Source organism: Echinops telfairi, unplaced genomic scaffold (assembly GCF_000313985.2).
Source record: "Echinops telfairi isolate 266 unplaced genomic scaffold, ASM31398v2 ScPeMD7_6;HRSCAF=24_0, whole genome shotgun sequence".
Classification (NCBI taxonomy): domain Eukaryota; kingdom Metazoa; phylum Chordata; class Mammalia; order Afrosoricida; family Tenrecidae; genus Echinops; species Echinops telfairi.
This window is the reverse complement of record NW_022103902.1, coordinates 14104439-14118804: the sequence shown is the minus strand read 5'-3', so window position 1 is coordinate 14118804 and position 14366 is coordinate 14104439. Positions and strand designations below refer to the sequence as shown.

General features: G+C 42.2%; 1 protein-coding gene across 1 annotated transcript in view; it reads left to right on the top strand.

Annotated features, from left to right (window-relative positions):
* CFAP44 (cilia and flagella associated protein 44) overlaps positions 1–14366 on the top strand; it is a 113249-nt gene that overhangs the window by 39534 nt on the left and 59349 nt on the right. Inside the window, exons 13-16 of the mRNA XM_045286152.1 lie at positions 2523–2757; positions 4117–4227; positions 8256–8417; positions 9409–9648. Of these exons, the coding sequence (XP_045142087.1) occupies positions 2523–2757; positions 4117–4227; positions 8256–8417; positions 9409–9648 (748 nt within the window). The remainder of the gene's footprint in view (positions 1–2522; positions 2758–4116; positions 4228–8255; positions 8418–9408; positions 9649–14366) is intronic.

Sequence of the window (14366 nt, the reverse complement as noted above, 5' to 3'; positions counted from 1 at the left end):
GTGTGTGTGTGTGTGTGTGTGTGTGTGTGTGTGTGTGTGTGTGTGTTGGAATAAGGAAGGCAGACAAGGTCGTTTTTCTAGGTATCTGTTGCTGGGTACTAAATGATTCCCAAATGTCTTGGCACAAAACAGCCATCATTTTGCTTGGCTCACATACCCTGTGAATTGAGGATCAGATAGGTCACAGCAGGGATGGATTATCTGTACTTTTTAGCATCAGAGGTCTCAGCTGGAAATACTTAAGTGACTGGGGCCTAGAGTCCTGGAGAGGCTTCTTTATCACCAGTCTGGATCTGAGCTCAGGTGTCTTGATGGCAGGGTGAAGCTGGGACTGTTCACAGAAAGGCATATATAGTAGCTCTCCGTGTAGCTCGGGTTGGCCTGAAGCTAGTCACACTTCTTACATGTAGTGCTTCAACAAACAAGATGGAAGCTACATGACCTTTCATGACCTAGCCTCAAATGCCGCTTCATGGCACCTCTGTAATACTCTTATCAACTGGACCAGTCAGAAGCCCCACCAAATTCAAGGGAAGGAGACTTAATAGTCATCTCTTCATGGAAGATAGGTCAAAGACTTTGCAGCTTTTCAATATGTTTTAAATATGTCTGGGGGAGTTTTGTCTTGAAAATTTGGGATTAAATCAAAGAGAAAATGTTCCTGGCCCAAATAGATGTGGAGATGGCTGTGACAGAGGGGAAGTCTATGATGGGGTCAAGACTCAAAGGAGAAGCCATGCCAGAGAACACAGCCCGAACACTGAGGATGGAATAAGTATAAACCATGGAATACCAAGATTGCCATTCTCTGTCCAAGTCTATAGACACTCCTACCTGAATTCTATAAGAGGCAGTCCAAATAGCTGACACATTTTTTCCCCCCAGATGGTTGTGTGGTACCCACAGATGTTGTTACGGGCTGCCAAGCGAGCTGGCTCTGATTCATAATGATCCTGTGTACAACTGAACAAAAGCAAAATCTGTGTACAACAGCTGTGCCATCCCGCCAGTTGTTCCATTTGAGCTCATTGTTGCAGCCCATGGGTCACTCCATCTTGGGGAGTGTCTTCCTCCCCCCCTCCCCTCAATAATAATGTCCTTCTCCAGGGACTGGGCTCTCGATAACATGTCCAAAGTCTATAAGACAAAGTCTTGCCATTTTTGTGTCTAGGAACATTCTAGCTGTACTTCTTCTGAGCCAGATCTGTTGGTTCTGTTGACAGTCCATGGTCCTTTCAATATGCTGCACCAGACATCTTTAAAGCATTGCAAAGCAAGGGTCCAGAGATAGTTTCCTTTTCTAACTGGATGTCTGTGTGATTTCCATTTGGAGATTGTGCTAGAATGGGATTGGTTTCTCCACACTCCTTTGTCTTTCTGGAAGACTCAAGATCATATTTTACCACTCAGCTCAGGTCAAACATCACCTCCTCTTCTGAGCCTATCTTGACCCGGCCTGCAAGCAGAGATAAGTACACTCTCCTCTGTGATTGTTTCCCCATGACTGTGTACTTCTCACAGAGCAGTAAGATTATTTACTTTATTGTCTTCTTCTCCTATTATGCTGTTTAGAGTTTATGGTGGTACCTGTGCCTTATTCTTCTCTGAAACTCAAGTGCCTTGAGAGGCACTGATCCATTTTAGACCCTTGGCAAATGTTGGGTAAAGACCCTTTCTGCTGGGATATTTTGACACGTTTTTTATATGTGCTACATATACAAACAAACAAACAAAAAGTCGATTCAGATTCATAGCTACTCTATATAGGATTCCCAAGACTACATGTTCACAAGCACATACAACCTCATCTTTCTCCCGTGAAGGAGCTGGTGGGTTTGAACCACCAACATGGAGCTTAGCCACCCAATGCCTAACCAACAATGCCACCAGAATGTCTTGTGCTGCAATTATATCTCTGAATATAATGGAGCATACAGGGGCCAGAGTTATGAAAACTTCTTAGCCATAACCAACACCTTGAGGAAATGAGTCACTGGGAGAAAAAATTTTTTTGTTTGTTACCCACTTGTGGTATTTGTGTTCGAGCAGGACTGGATAACAAACAGCATCCTGATGATCTCAGTTCTGCCGTCTCTTATGTAGGGGAGCCTGATTTAGGTCTACTTTATGTCTTCTCAGAGGAGAGGGTTCTTTTCATTGGTACTTATTTCCGTTTGGAAGCCCACACTCACTGGTGGGACTGAGTGATGTTTGTCCCCTCCACTAAACAGTAAACTCCGTGGGAGAGCAGGCGTCTTTTTCTGCTCCCTGTTGGGTTGCTGGTAATAGGTGGCCGGCATGAGACAGGCAGGCACTCCATCCACATTTGCTCCACGAGTCTCTGAACTGCATTGCCTACATATCTCACGGTCAGCAGAGAGAAGGAACTGTCTTAGAACAGCTGGGAGTCCCCAGAGAGTGGTATAAGGAATTATCAATGGACAACCCATGCTAAATTACTTCGGTCAAAAGAAAAGTACAGCAGCAGCAGGGGCTTCTGTTGCTTTCTGGGTTAATTTCAGATCCTTTGCACTTATTCTTATCAAGGTAAACTATACTGGAGCACAGATCATTGCAGGATTTGAAGATGGAGTTGTCCGAATTCTTGAACTTTATGATCCAAAAGAGCTCACAATTTTTGCAGGACGGAAGAAAATTTTGGATGCAGAGATTCAACTGAAACAGGCATTCAAACCTCACACTACACGTGTTACTGCGTTAGCTTATGATCGTGATGGAGAAATTCTAGCCACAGCGGTAAATAGTGTATTTCCTTTTGTTTCCTATGAAAATCTCATGGTTAATCTTGCCTTAATACATTTTCCTATTTGATCCTGCCTCCTTGATTGATATTCATTGTCTAAGAAATAGTCCATGTTTCTTTCTTTGGGTTTTTTATGTTCATAGTCTTTTACTGTAGCCTATGCAGTATTTTAAAATGTGTTTGCAAATTGAGTTGTAATGCTTTCCTTATTTTAAATGAATAGAAAAATTTCAGAATCATGGGAGATGTCATATTAAAATGTTTCAGTGATTTTTTTTCAGCAATAGGTTTTCTTTTCTATTTGTTTAGAGCAGTGGTTCTCAACCTTCCTAATGCTGCAACCCTTTAATACAGTTCCTTGAGTTGTGATGACCACCCCCAACCATAAAATTATTTCCGTTGCTACTTCAAACTGTAATTTTGCTACTGTTATGAATCGGACGACCCTGGTGAAAGGGTCGTTTGACCCCCAAAGGGGTTGCTGCAACCCACAGGCTGAGAACCGCTGGCCTATAGAATTGCCATATATTAAGAGAGTAAATGTGGGAAACATGTGTTCATTAATAGGAGAAGATAGGTTTTGTGGCTTTTGTCCTGTGAAAATCTTGTGTATAAATGTGGTGATCATCGTCTCGTAGACTAGAGCATAAGGTGTGTCAAGTGGTCTCATGGAGACTAATCTCACCACCATCAAGTCGACTCTAACGCATCATGTCCCTGTAGGACAAGGTAAAACTGCCCCAGTAGGTTTCTGAGACGGTAACTCATTATGGTAGTAGAAAGCCGCATGTTTCTCCTGAGAGACAGTGGTTTTGAACTGCTGACCTTGCAGTTCCACCAGGGTGCAGACCACTACACTACCAGGGTTCATTTTATGGGGACTAGGTAGCAAATATATTTTTTTAAATTTTTATTTAATCATTTTATTGGGGCTCATACAATTCATCACAATACATAGATCAATTATAGATCAATTGTGTAAAGCACACCTATACATTTGTTGCCCTCATCATTCTCAAAATTCGCTTTCCTCTTGGGTTCCTGGAATCAGCTCATTTCCTTTTTTCCCCTTCCCCCTTCCCCTCCCCCATGAACCCTTAAAAATTTATAAATTATTATTATATCTTAACTGCCCGGCATCTCCCTTCACCCATCCTCTGCTGCCCGTCCCCCAGAGAGGAGGTTATATGTAGAAAGTAAGGAATCTCTTAGAAGAACCTGGGACACGTACTCACTGGGTGTAAGTAAACAGTACTTGTGGTTGTGCTAGATGCTGTTGAAAGCTTTATTTTGCTCAACGGAATAGATTTCAGAGTAATATGCACTTGGTGGGGGTATCTCTCTTCTCTTAGAGTAAAGATCACACCGTCTTCTTCTTTGAAGTGGAAAAGGATTATAAACCAATTGGTTATATTACTACTCCCGGACCTGTTTGTCAGTTAGTATGGTCTCCAACCTCTCATGTAAGTAATTCTTGATTTTCTTCATGCTTAAGTCTAAATTCCTACATAATAAAGTGATCTGACAGAGCACGAAAGTTGGAATCTTGGCCCAACTCCGGAGCCCTCAGTGGGGCCGCAGGATGCAGCGATAGAAAGCTTTTCTGAGCGGTATCAGCAGTCTGTGAGTTCTTAGTCCAACTCACCATCAGCCTCTTCACTTAGTGACTCATTTATCTTCCGTGATCTTTGCAATTCACCCCCACACTCTCATCTGCTGCCCACTGGGGCGGTATTATCATTTCTAAGGGCTCAATATTAAATATCAGCTACTTAACTATTCAACTCTTTAACTTCAATCTCTGCCTTTCAGCCTGTTCATTTGTCCCCATCTGTCCCTATAGTTCTCTTTCTCTCTCTTTTTTAATTATTTTATTGGGGGCTCGTATAACTCTTATCACAATGCACACACACATCCATTGCGTCAAGCACATTTGTACATTTGTTGCCATCATCATTCTCAAAACATTTGTTTTCTACTTGAGCTCTTCATTTTCCCCCTCCCTCCCTGTCCCCACTCCCTCACGAATCCTTAATAATTTATAAATTATTATTATTTTGTCATGTCTTACACTGTCCAATGTCTCCCATCACCCACTTTTCTGTTGTCCGTCCACCCCCCAGGGAGGGGATTATATGTAGATCCTTGTGATCAGTTTCCCCTTTCTGCCCCACCTCCTTCCATCCTCCCAGTATTGCCACTCTCATAACTGGTCCTGAGGGTTTTATCTGTCCGGGATTCCCTGTGTTTACAGTTCCTATGTGTACCAGCGTACATCCTCTGGTCTAGCCAGTTTTGTAAGATAGAATTGGGATCATGATAGTGGGGGTCGAGGGCATTAAAGAACTAGAGGAAAGTTGTATGTTTCATTGTTGCTACGCTGCACCCTGACCAGCTCGTCTCCTCCCCGCTACCCTTCTGTAAGGGGATGTCCAGTTGCCTACAGATGGGCTTTGTGTCTCCATTCCACACTCCCCTCATCCACAATGATATTATTTTTTGTTCTTTGATGCCTGATAACTGATCCCTTGGACACTTCGTGATCACACAGGCTGGTGTGCTTCTTCCATGTGGGCTTTGTTGCTTCCGAGCTAGATGGCCACTTGCTTATCTTCAAGCCTTTAAGACCCCAGACGCTGTATCTTTTGATAGCCGGGCACCATCAGTTTTCTTCACCACATTTGCTTATGCACCCATTTGTCTTCAGTGATCATGTTGGGAGTCCGTGTAGTTCTCTGATGGCACCAGGGTCTTTGATTGGTTCATCTCTTTGCATTTTCTAACTTATCATTCCTATTCAAGCCTTCCCTTCAGATTCAGCTTAAAGTTAATAACTCTTCCTTTTGGAAAGGATCAAGAACATGCTGACAGTGCTCTGATGTCCCTTGTCCTGTTTTGTCTTCAGACTCATCTGGCGAAAACCTCCTTCTGAATGCACCCAATTGATCTTTATTTCCCTGCAACGGTCGGGCAAGAGCTTCCGAGAAGAGTCATAGAAGAGAGAAGTTAGCTCCTTTGTGATTTAGTGATTCAAGTGGCCTCCCTGCCATGTAGAGGGTGGCTCAGCAGACCGACACATTGCTCTTCTCAGCAACCTGTTTCGCCACAAGGGACATTATTTTGATGCTTTCTCTTCCTTTCAGAGCGTCAGGACTCCCGCTTCCAACCTCACTTGCAAGCACCACTTATTTCAAGGAAAAGCCAGCAAAGAACTCAGGCAGGAATGCCTTCAACTTCCCATTAACTAACATAAAATTCTCTCTTTGGAACACATGAGCTGTGTCCAGTCCTACGGGAGACAAATTTGGCTTCTTATCCTTTGAATTTCATTATCACGCCCTTGCCCCACCCCAAGATTTCACACGATTTACCCCCCCCTTTTCTATCACATAAAGTTACCTCTCCTAAATGATTTCCATCAGTATTGAAATGCATTCAAGTTTTTTCATGTACAAAGAAAGCTGAGCTTTCCTTGGCCTCATGTTTTCTTAGCGTGCTTTCCCCAAGGAGTTGACTTTTCCCCGTGGACCCTGCTTTCTCACATCTTATTCTCCATTACATGCTTCTCTCCAATGCCTCGGCTCATCATTCCACCACATCTGCTATTCTCAGGACACCCATGATGCCCTGGTGCCATTCTCACCCCTTACCGTTCTTGATTTCTTAGCCTCATTCGATCGTGTTGAGAGGTCCTTGCTCTCTGAAACACCATCTCCCTTTGACTCATGACGCCGTGCTCTTTGAGGAGTCCCTCCTCCCCATCTTGCTATTTCTTCTCAGTCTTCTCCATCCAACCATGGACTGAGGCTTGATACCAATTCCCTCACTCTGTATTCCTGCTCCTGGTGATGCCATCCAAGCCAACACTTTTCTAACTCCCAAATTCTATACACAGTCCAAGACTTCTACTCTAGGCCCAGAAATGTATACTTGATTTCCTAATCGACATTGCCACTTACAGGATTCAAGGACAGTTCAAAGAAACAGGTCCAAACTAATCTGTGATCATCATCCCACAAGTCATCTTATACTCCTTATCTTATCCAATGCTATCACCATTTAGTCAACTGCTTCATTCAAGTGTCTGAGAGCTGTTATTAATATTTTCATTTTACGTGACATCCTAAGCTTTAAGGTATTATTGATTTTTACCTCCTAAACATCTTCAATGTATATTTACTTCCTAAGCATCTTCAAATCTTATCCCCATTGGCCTGGTCTAAGCCCTCGCCATCTCAGACTATTGTCATTACCTCTCCTCTCACCCCTTTTTGTTCTCTACAACTTATCCTTCACTGTGTTGCCAAAACATTTCTTTCAAAGTGTGAAACTTTTAGCTTCTGCTTTTAGCCCCACCAAGGCTTTCTATTGTTCTGAAGCTAAAGATCAAAACCTTTTATCTTGCCTGCAGAGCAATACGTGATCCCCCACCTCTGCTTTATTCATCTGTACTTCAGTCCGCCTCCAACTGCTCTCTCTAGCCCTCCAGGTACACTTGACCTTGTATGTCCAGCCTCCTGACACAAGACATTTGCACAAGGTACTCCATTAGGTAGAATGCTCCCTCTGACTCTCCCCTACGTAGTCCTGTAGTTATCTGCAGGTCCTACCTTTTCAGGAAGCCTTGTTTCCATGGCACCTCTGCAGGAATTGTCATGGTTCTACTTTCCATTTAGTCATAGGATTGGTTAAATGATGGGTGGTAAGTTCCATAAGGGCCGAGACTACCAATTTTTATTTTTCTAATTTTATCCCCAGCATTTAACTAAATGCCAGGCACATGGTAGGTACAAGTAATGCATAGTTGTAGAATGAAGTAACTGAATGAATTAATAAATGAATAAACATTTGAACAATGTGCTTTGGAATATATAGATGGGATTTTCCACATATTAAATATGAATCTGTGGTTTTGTTGCTCAAGAGAAAAGTGTGGGCTGGAGAGATTAATTTGGAATCTAATTGCATGTGAATGGCAGCGAGCCTGGGTTGTTTATAAGGTTTTCCAGAGAGCGTTATTATATATAGCGAGGAAGATGATAAACAGAGAGGGAGTTTACAAAGTTAGAGAGAGGGGGAGGTTATTGATAGAGAGGCGGTAGTTATTGAAAGAGAAGGGGAGGGAAATGAGTATAAAAGCCTTGGGGAACTTCATGTAGCGTGCACTAAGGCTGACAGCCAGTGAGCTACTACCTGGGGCTCAGACAGAGTGTGCCACCCACAGCTGCAGATGTTCCTTGCTGATCTTATTTATTCAATATTTTTTTGTCGATCTAAACAGGTCAGAACAATATTTTTGATTCAGAAAAAAAAATTACAAAGCTCATTTTAATATAGAAAATTTTAGCAGTAATACCTGCAGTGAGGGATCAAATATCTTTTGGAAAATGTGTAGCACTTTTATTTTTCCTGATTTATAACCTTTTGAACTATGCTTCTAAAAATCTGCCAAATGTAAATCACAGGTTAACTCTTTGTTTTTGTTTTTAAGCCTAGAAGTACTCTTCTGATTTTCTGTGATAATGGCTATGTCCTTGAAGCTCCCGTTCCAACCATAAGGGAGGATGTAGAGGACCATGACATAGTTTCCTATGAAATAAAAAATATAAACATAAAATATTTCCATTTCATAAGCGTCAAGTCCAAAATTCTGGTATGTGATGATTATCTTGAAGCACTGTCAAATATCTTGTTGTATGCTGGGGAATATGAAGAACACCATATAGACCGTGACCTTGAGGAGCAGATACGCTTGTAAGAAAGCGGCTGTTTTAGAAGTGAATTAGTACCAGCATGCAAAGAACGGAACCTCAGGGCTATGCAGCAGGCAGGGGATGTGGCTCTGATGAAGGGGTGGGCAGAGGTGAAACATGGGTACCATAGGGGTGACATCAGTTCTTTTAAAATGGGAAGGGTTTTGAGAGTATGGAAACGAGGGGGGAGGCACTAAAGGTGGAGAGACCAGCCTGAGGGAAGGCAGAGTGGTGAGACATTCATGTTTTAAGGAAATGAAGAATGGGCCTAATGAAGTGAAGGGAACAGTTTGTGGGGTGTGTGTGAGGGGTCTAACCAGCACAAGGTGCTCTTTAGTGCCTTTCAAGGCCTCCTGATTACATTCCTAGCTCACGGGAACCACTGTGAGTTTCTGGGGAAGGGACTCCTGTGATGAGCTCTTGTACATTCAGAAAATGATTCTGGAAGGTAAATGAAATGGAGAGGTGGAATCTGGGAGGTCGGGAGACCTGTGTTCGTAGTCTGTTGCAGTGGCCTAAAGAGCAGCATTATTAAAGGTGGCAGCCACTCCTCTTCTGGACCATTTCAGCTTGCCCAAGTCAATGTTGATAGTGATAAGCTCTTTGAAGAACTGTATTTGCCTTCTTTATGAAGATAAGAATAACTGAACAATTTGTATCAAGCAAGGATTGATGGGAGTAAAACAGAAATGGTGGTCATTCCAATGGCTGAATGTTTGAATAATAAAAATATTCCCCCAAATTAATCATTGTTTTAAAATTGATTCTACCAAAGTTGTGAGGCTTTTCCTTTTTTCTAGTTTCTTTGCCCATCCTTAAAAGTGTAATAAAGGAATCTGAGTTATACAGGTGTTTTTTGACATCTTCTTAATGTCTCTTTTTAAAAAAAAGAGATTCATAGAAATCGAAAAGAGAAAGAAAATCAAGGAGTTGGAGGAGGAGGCAAAGGAAAAAAGGAGGAAGCAACTAATAGAAGAGTTGGGAGAAGAAGGAGAAAAAGTCTTTCAGGAAGAGCAGGCGCAGAAGCAAGAGGAAGAAGAGAAGCCACTACCTGAAATCGTCATTCCACCCACGCCCAGCCACATCCTCTGTGGGTTTTACTCTCACCCAGGGAAGTTCTGGGTTTCTTTGGTGAGTGACATTTGTAACAAATACAGTCTGTTAAATCTCAGCTCTCATCCAGTGTAAGTTATAGCCAGTGCCTTACTTACTCTTGCAGTCAGGTTTACTTCATTACCTACTATTTCATTACTTACTATTGAAAGTGCGAGTTTTGATGAATGGAAGTGAGTGACACTAGTTTGTACACCCTCTGAACATCTTCTACAAATCTGTAGTACAAATCTAGTTTCCCCGGTTATCATCTATGATCAGTCTACAGGTCCCAGGCAGGTCTCAAGGGAAGAGTGAAAGATTGAAGGGTACAGGGTTATATAAAAGGCATTTTCCTGGTAGCTTTGTTGTTTTTTTAATTTTGAAATTAGAGGTAGACTTTTTCTCACATCTAGAGCTGTGTATGCGGTGACTCTATTTTTCCATAAATAACAACTGCCTTCAACATTGGTTGGCCAACCATTTCTCCCTCTCTCCCCATATGTTGTAGGAAATGTATTTGAAAGTTTATGTTTACAGTAGCATGTGAAAAAGTGGACAGAGAACTGCTTACACAAATACCCCAGGGTGGATGGGAAGGGTGTAGTTGGTGAACAAAGGTTGAGGTCATTGTTATTTATGAAGAAACATGGTGTATGGGAGTCTGGGAAGATGATTGTTTTTAAATGGGCACGTTACCCTGAACAAAATTGGAGTTTAGCCAATGTGGAAGAAGGGAAAAATGACTAATGGGAAACAAGTACCAGGGAGGGCCATGAAGTTTTGGGAGCACATCCTTCAATGATATATTTTTAAGTTCTAACACAGAACATTTCTTTTCTCTGTATTGCAAAGCAAGATTTCTTCCTCTTCTTTTTTTTTTTAGAAATTTGTCACAATTTTCGATTTAATTATCCAAAATAATAATAATAATTGACAAAACTATATGTGAAAGGTTCTTCCTAATTTATAACTGGCCCCAGGTCTTTGGCGAGGCCAGTAGACTGACTAGCATAGGCCTGTTACCTTAAGGAGGGATGAGGGTTGGTAGCATGAAGGACGGAAAGTCACATAACTCCATTATTAGTGCCCTTATCCTTTATGCATTTTATGAAACAGTTATTGTTGCCTAGGCCTTGACCTGCTAACTGCAAGGCCAGTGGTTTAAACTCACTAGTCACCCTGCAGGAGAGGGATGAGGCTGTCTGTGCCCATATAGATTCAGGGTGTTGGAAATGCTAGAGGGAAGCTAGAGTCAGAATTGACTTGATGACCACAGACGCGGGCTACGTTAAGTAGGTAGCTCTTTCCCGGTCGTATTTTGAGTACCTTTCCACCTGAGAGGCTCATCTTCCGACACTGTGCCCGACAATGTTTCATTGCTATTGGTAAGGTCTTCCATGGCTAATCCCTCGGAAGAAGACCACTTATTCCTTCCATATTCCTAGCTTGATCTTAGTCTGTAAAGTCCAGTGAAACCTGCTCACCTGCTGCTATTTGAAATACCAAGGTGAGTTAGCTTATTGTGCCAACCTGACTGATAAACACATGTGCGGTTAATTGAAGGGTAGAGGGATAAATGGCTTGGTGAGCCTTGCCTTTCGAGTTCTCAGGTCTCTTGCTTTGTGATGGTCGCACCAGGGTACAGCTGCCTTAGCAGTTCCCTGCTTCAGTTTGCAAGGCTGACTTCTTGCAAGACATTCCCAAGGAGAAGCCATGTGGACCTACCCTGATGCAGCCCTGGGTGCTGGAGCAGCCGTGTGGAGACCCCTGCCAGCGCTGAGATGTTTACATGTTCACTGACTCTGCTTTCCTCCTGCAGTCGGTGTCATTGCGTCTGTTTTGTGAGATGGAGGAGGACTTTGTGGATTGGTGTCGGACATATGGGTTAATGGGTTAATGTTGGACTTGTAGGCTTGGGCAGCACTGGGTTAGGATGTTTTCTTGATGCACACTTAACCTTTCTATAGAACTCTCTTATACATGAGTTTCTGTGGATTTGTTTCTCTAAAGTACCCAGACTAATACATAAGGGTATAGCTTCTAGCATCATAGCAACACACAAGCCACCACAATCTGACAGACAGACGAGTGGGGAAATATTACATGGGACACATTTATACTTATACATATGCGTAAGTATATTCTTGGATCCAAATCTAACTGGGCATCCTGTATTTTCACTGGCTAAATATGGCAACCCTGCCTATTTGTAAAGTCATCTTATGGTGTAATGGTTAAGTACTTGGATGCTAACAAAAACTTCATTGGTCAGAGGTTCAAACTCATTAGCCTTTCTCAGGGTGAAGGGTGTGGCAGTCTGCTTCCATAAAGGTTTCAAGCATGGAAGCTCTCTGGGGGCACTTTTGCTCTGTCCTGTAGGATTACTATGAGTCAGGGTTGACTCAATGGCAGCGGGTTTGGCTTGTTTTGTGCCAGGCAACATTCTAAGTGACTGATTAAATAAGTGCTTTTGTTATCTCCGTTTCACATGAAGAAACCAAGGCATGGAGAGGACAAGTAACTTATCCCAGGCCATAGAACTGGCAAGGGGTGGGGCCAGGATCTGAACTGCAGTCCAGGCTCTCAGCCTTTATGCTACACCAGCAAAAGGGAAAGGTATCCTTATGGACGAGTTGGTGATGCCAACCCAGTTAGATTCAGCTATTTGCCAACTCTGCCTAAATTCAAGCAGATACTAGAGAAAAATTTTTCTTACTACTACGTCCTTAGCACAGTTCTCAAACCAGTCCTCTTACTGTACTGGTTCTACCCCCCAACCATACTCACTTTACCCTCCAACCATACTCACTCTACCCCCCAACCATACTCACTCTACCCCCCAACCATACTCGCTCTACCCCCCACCCATACTCGCTCTACCCCCCACCCATACTCGCTCTACCCTCCAACCATACTCGCTCTACCCTCCAACCATACTCGCTCTACCCCCCAACCATACTCACTCCCCTACTTTTCAAAACGTGAGTTCTTCTTCCTTCAGACATTTCACACCCCTTCTCTTCTCCAGTGATAACCTCGCACTTCACTGAGAAAATAAAAACCTTCCGATGGGAATTTCCTAATTGTCTTGTGTCAGATCTAACGTTCTGCCAGGATCAGTGCGTGTTTGGACAGCTTGCCTATTGTTACAGTTAATGAATCATCCCAGCTTCTTTGCAGGCACACACTTTCCACGTGACCTCTTGATCCCATCCCCTCTTTCTCAATAATTTTGCTCCTGGAATTAACTAGTTGTTATCCTTTATATTCTTTCTTTTAAAAATCATTCAGTTCCTCTCATCAACTCATGGACATGTTTAAAAATTCTGCTACAACCTCTCTTTCTTTAAATTGGTTCCTCTTTTGAAGGACAAATTAGAAGAGTTGTCTGTAGTAATTGGCTTCATGTCACACCCTATCTGGTCTTCAATCCATTCCAGTAAGCTTCTTCTCCCCCTCAACTGCACGACCGACTTCTATCTTACCAAATTCAGTGGTCATTTCTTCACTTGTTTGAATTTTAGAAGCATGCAATAGAGTTGACCTTCTTTTCCTCTTAACATATTTTATTCTCTTAAAAAAAAGAGAATATAAATGAAACATTTTATTTTCTTACTTATCTTCAAGGTAACACCCTCCTGGCCACTCCTTTTCAGCCCTTTTTGCCACCTCCTCTCTTGCCAAACACATTTTAAAATCTAGATGGCAGTACTGGACCATCGGTGACTTCATTTAGTCCTGTAGTTTTAAATCTCTCACATATTGCCATTGAACCTCAAAACTTTATCTCTAGCCCTGACAATCTCCCCCGAACTCCAAGTGCATATAGCCATTTTCATGGGACACCTCCAATTCAACAGGTCCAAAATATAGCTCTCAAACCACCCTCTTGCCATGTAAACCTCCATCTTCATCACAGTAAGCAAGCCAGCCAACCATCTAATTGCTAGGTCCAAATTCTGAGTCATTCATGATTCATTTCATGATTCTTTGACATCCTGGTATTGAATGCATACCTCTTATAAGGCGCATGTGGTTAGGCTTAAAAAATTATCCTGCCAAACAATAAATATGCCCCTTCATATTTCATGTAATTACTGATATTTATCAGATGAAATTTATCTTCTTATTCATTATTTCTGTTTGTCCCTCCACTTGTGTGTGGCTTTCTTCTTTTCCTCCCTTTATTTAAGCTTCTGTTGGATGATGAGCTAGGTCTCTCCCTGCGGCCCACCTCAAATTTCTTGTAGGCTATTTTATATGTTTCTAACATTCTGCGAGAGGAGGTCCTAAATGTCATAGTTTGCATCCTTCACTTTATAAAATATGTTATGAACTAACTCTTTACTAATTATAGAGGGGGAAAAACGAACAACCCTTAGAGCACTTTAACTTCATTTATCCTCCCTCCCTATTATTGTGTATTTTATTTGTGTGTATATTTTGTATTATCTCTTGGGCTGCTAACTTCCAATCCTGCAGTTTGAAACCACCAGCTGCTCCCCGGAGAAGGACACAGCATTCTACTCCCATACAGAGTGATAGTCTCAGAAACGCACATGGAAATTCGACCCTGCTACTCAGGGTTGCTGAGTTGGCGTTGACTCGATGGCTGTGAGTTTTGAATATGAGTCATATGATGTGTTAGACAGGGTTCTCTAGAGAGATGAAACCAAATTGCTGATAATTTAATATATTTATTTATAAAGATAATTAGATATATAACAAGAAATGAACTGTTAAATCATATACAG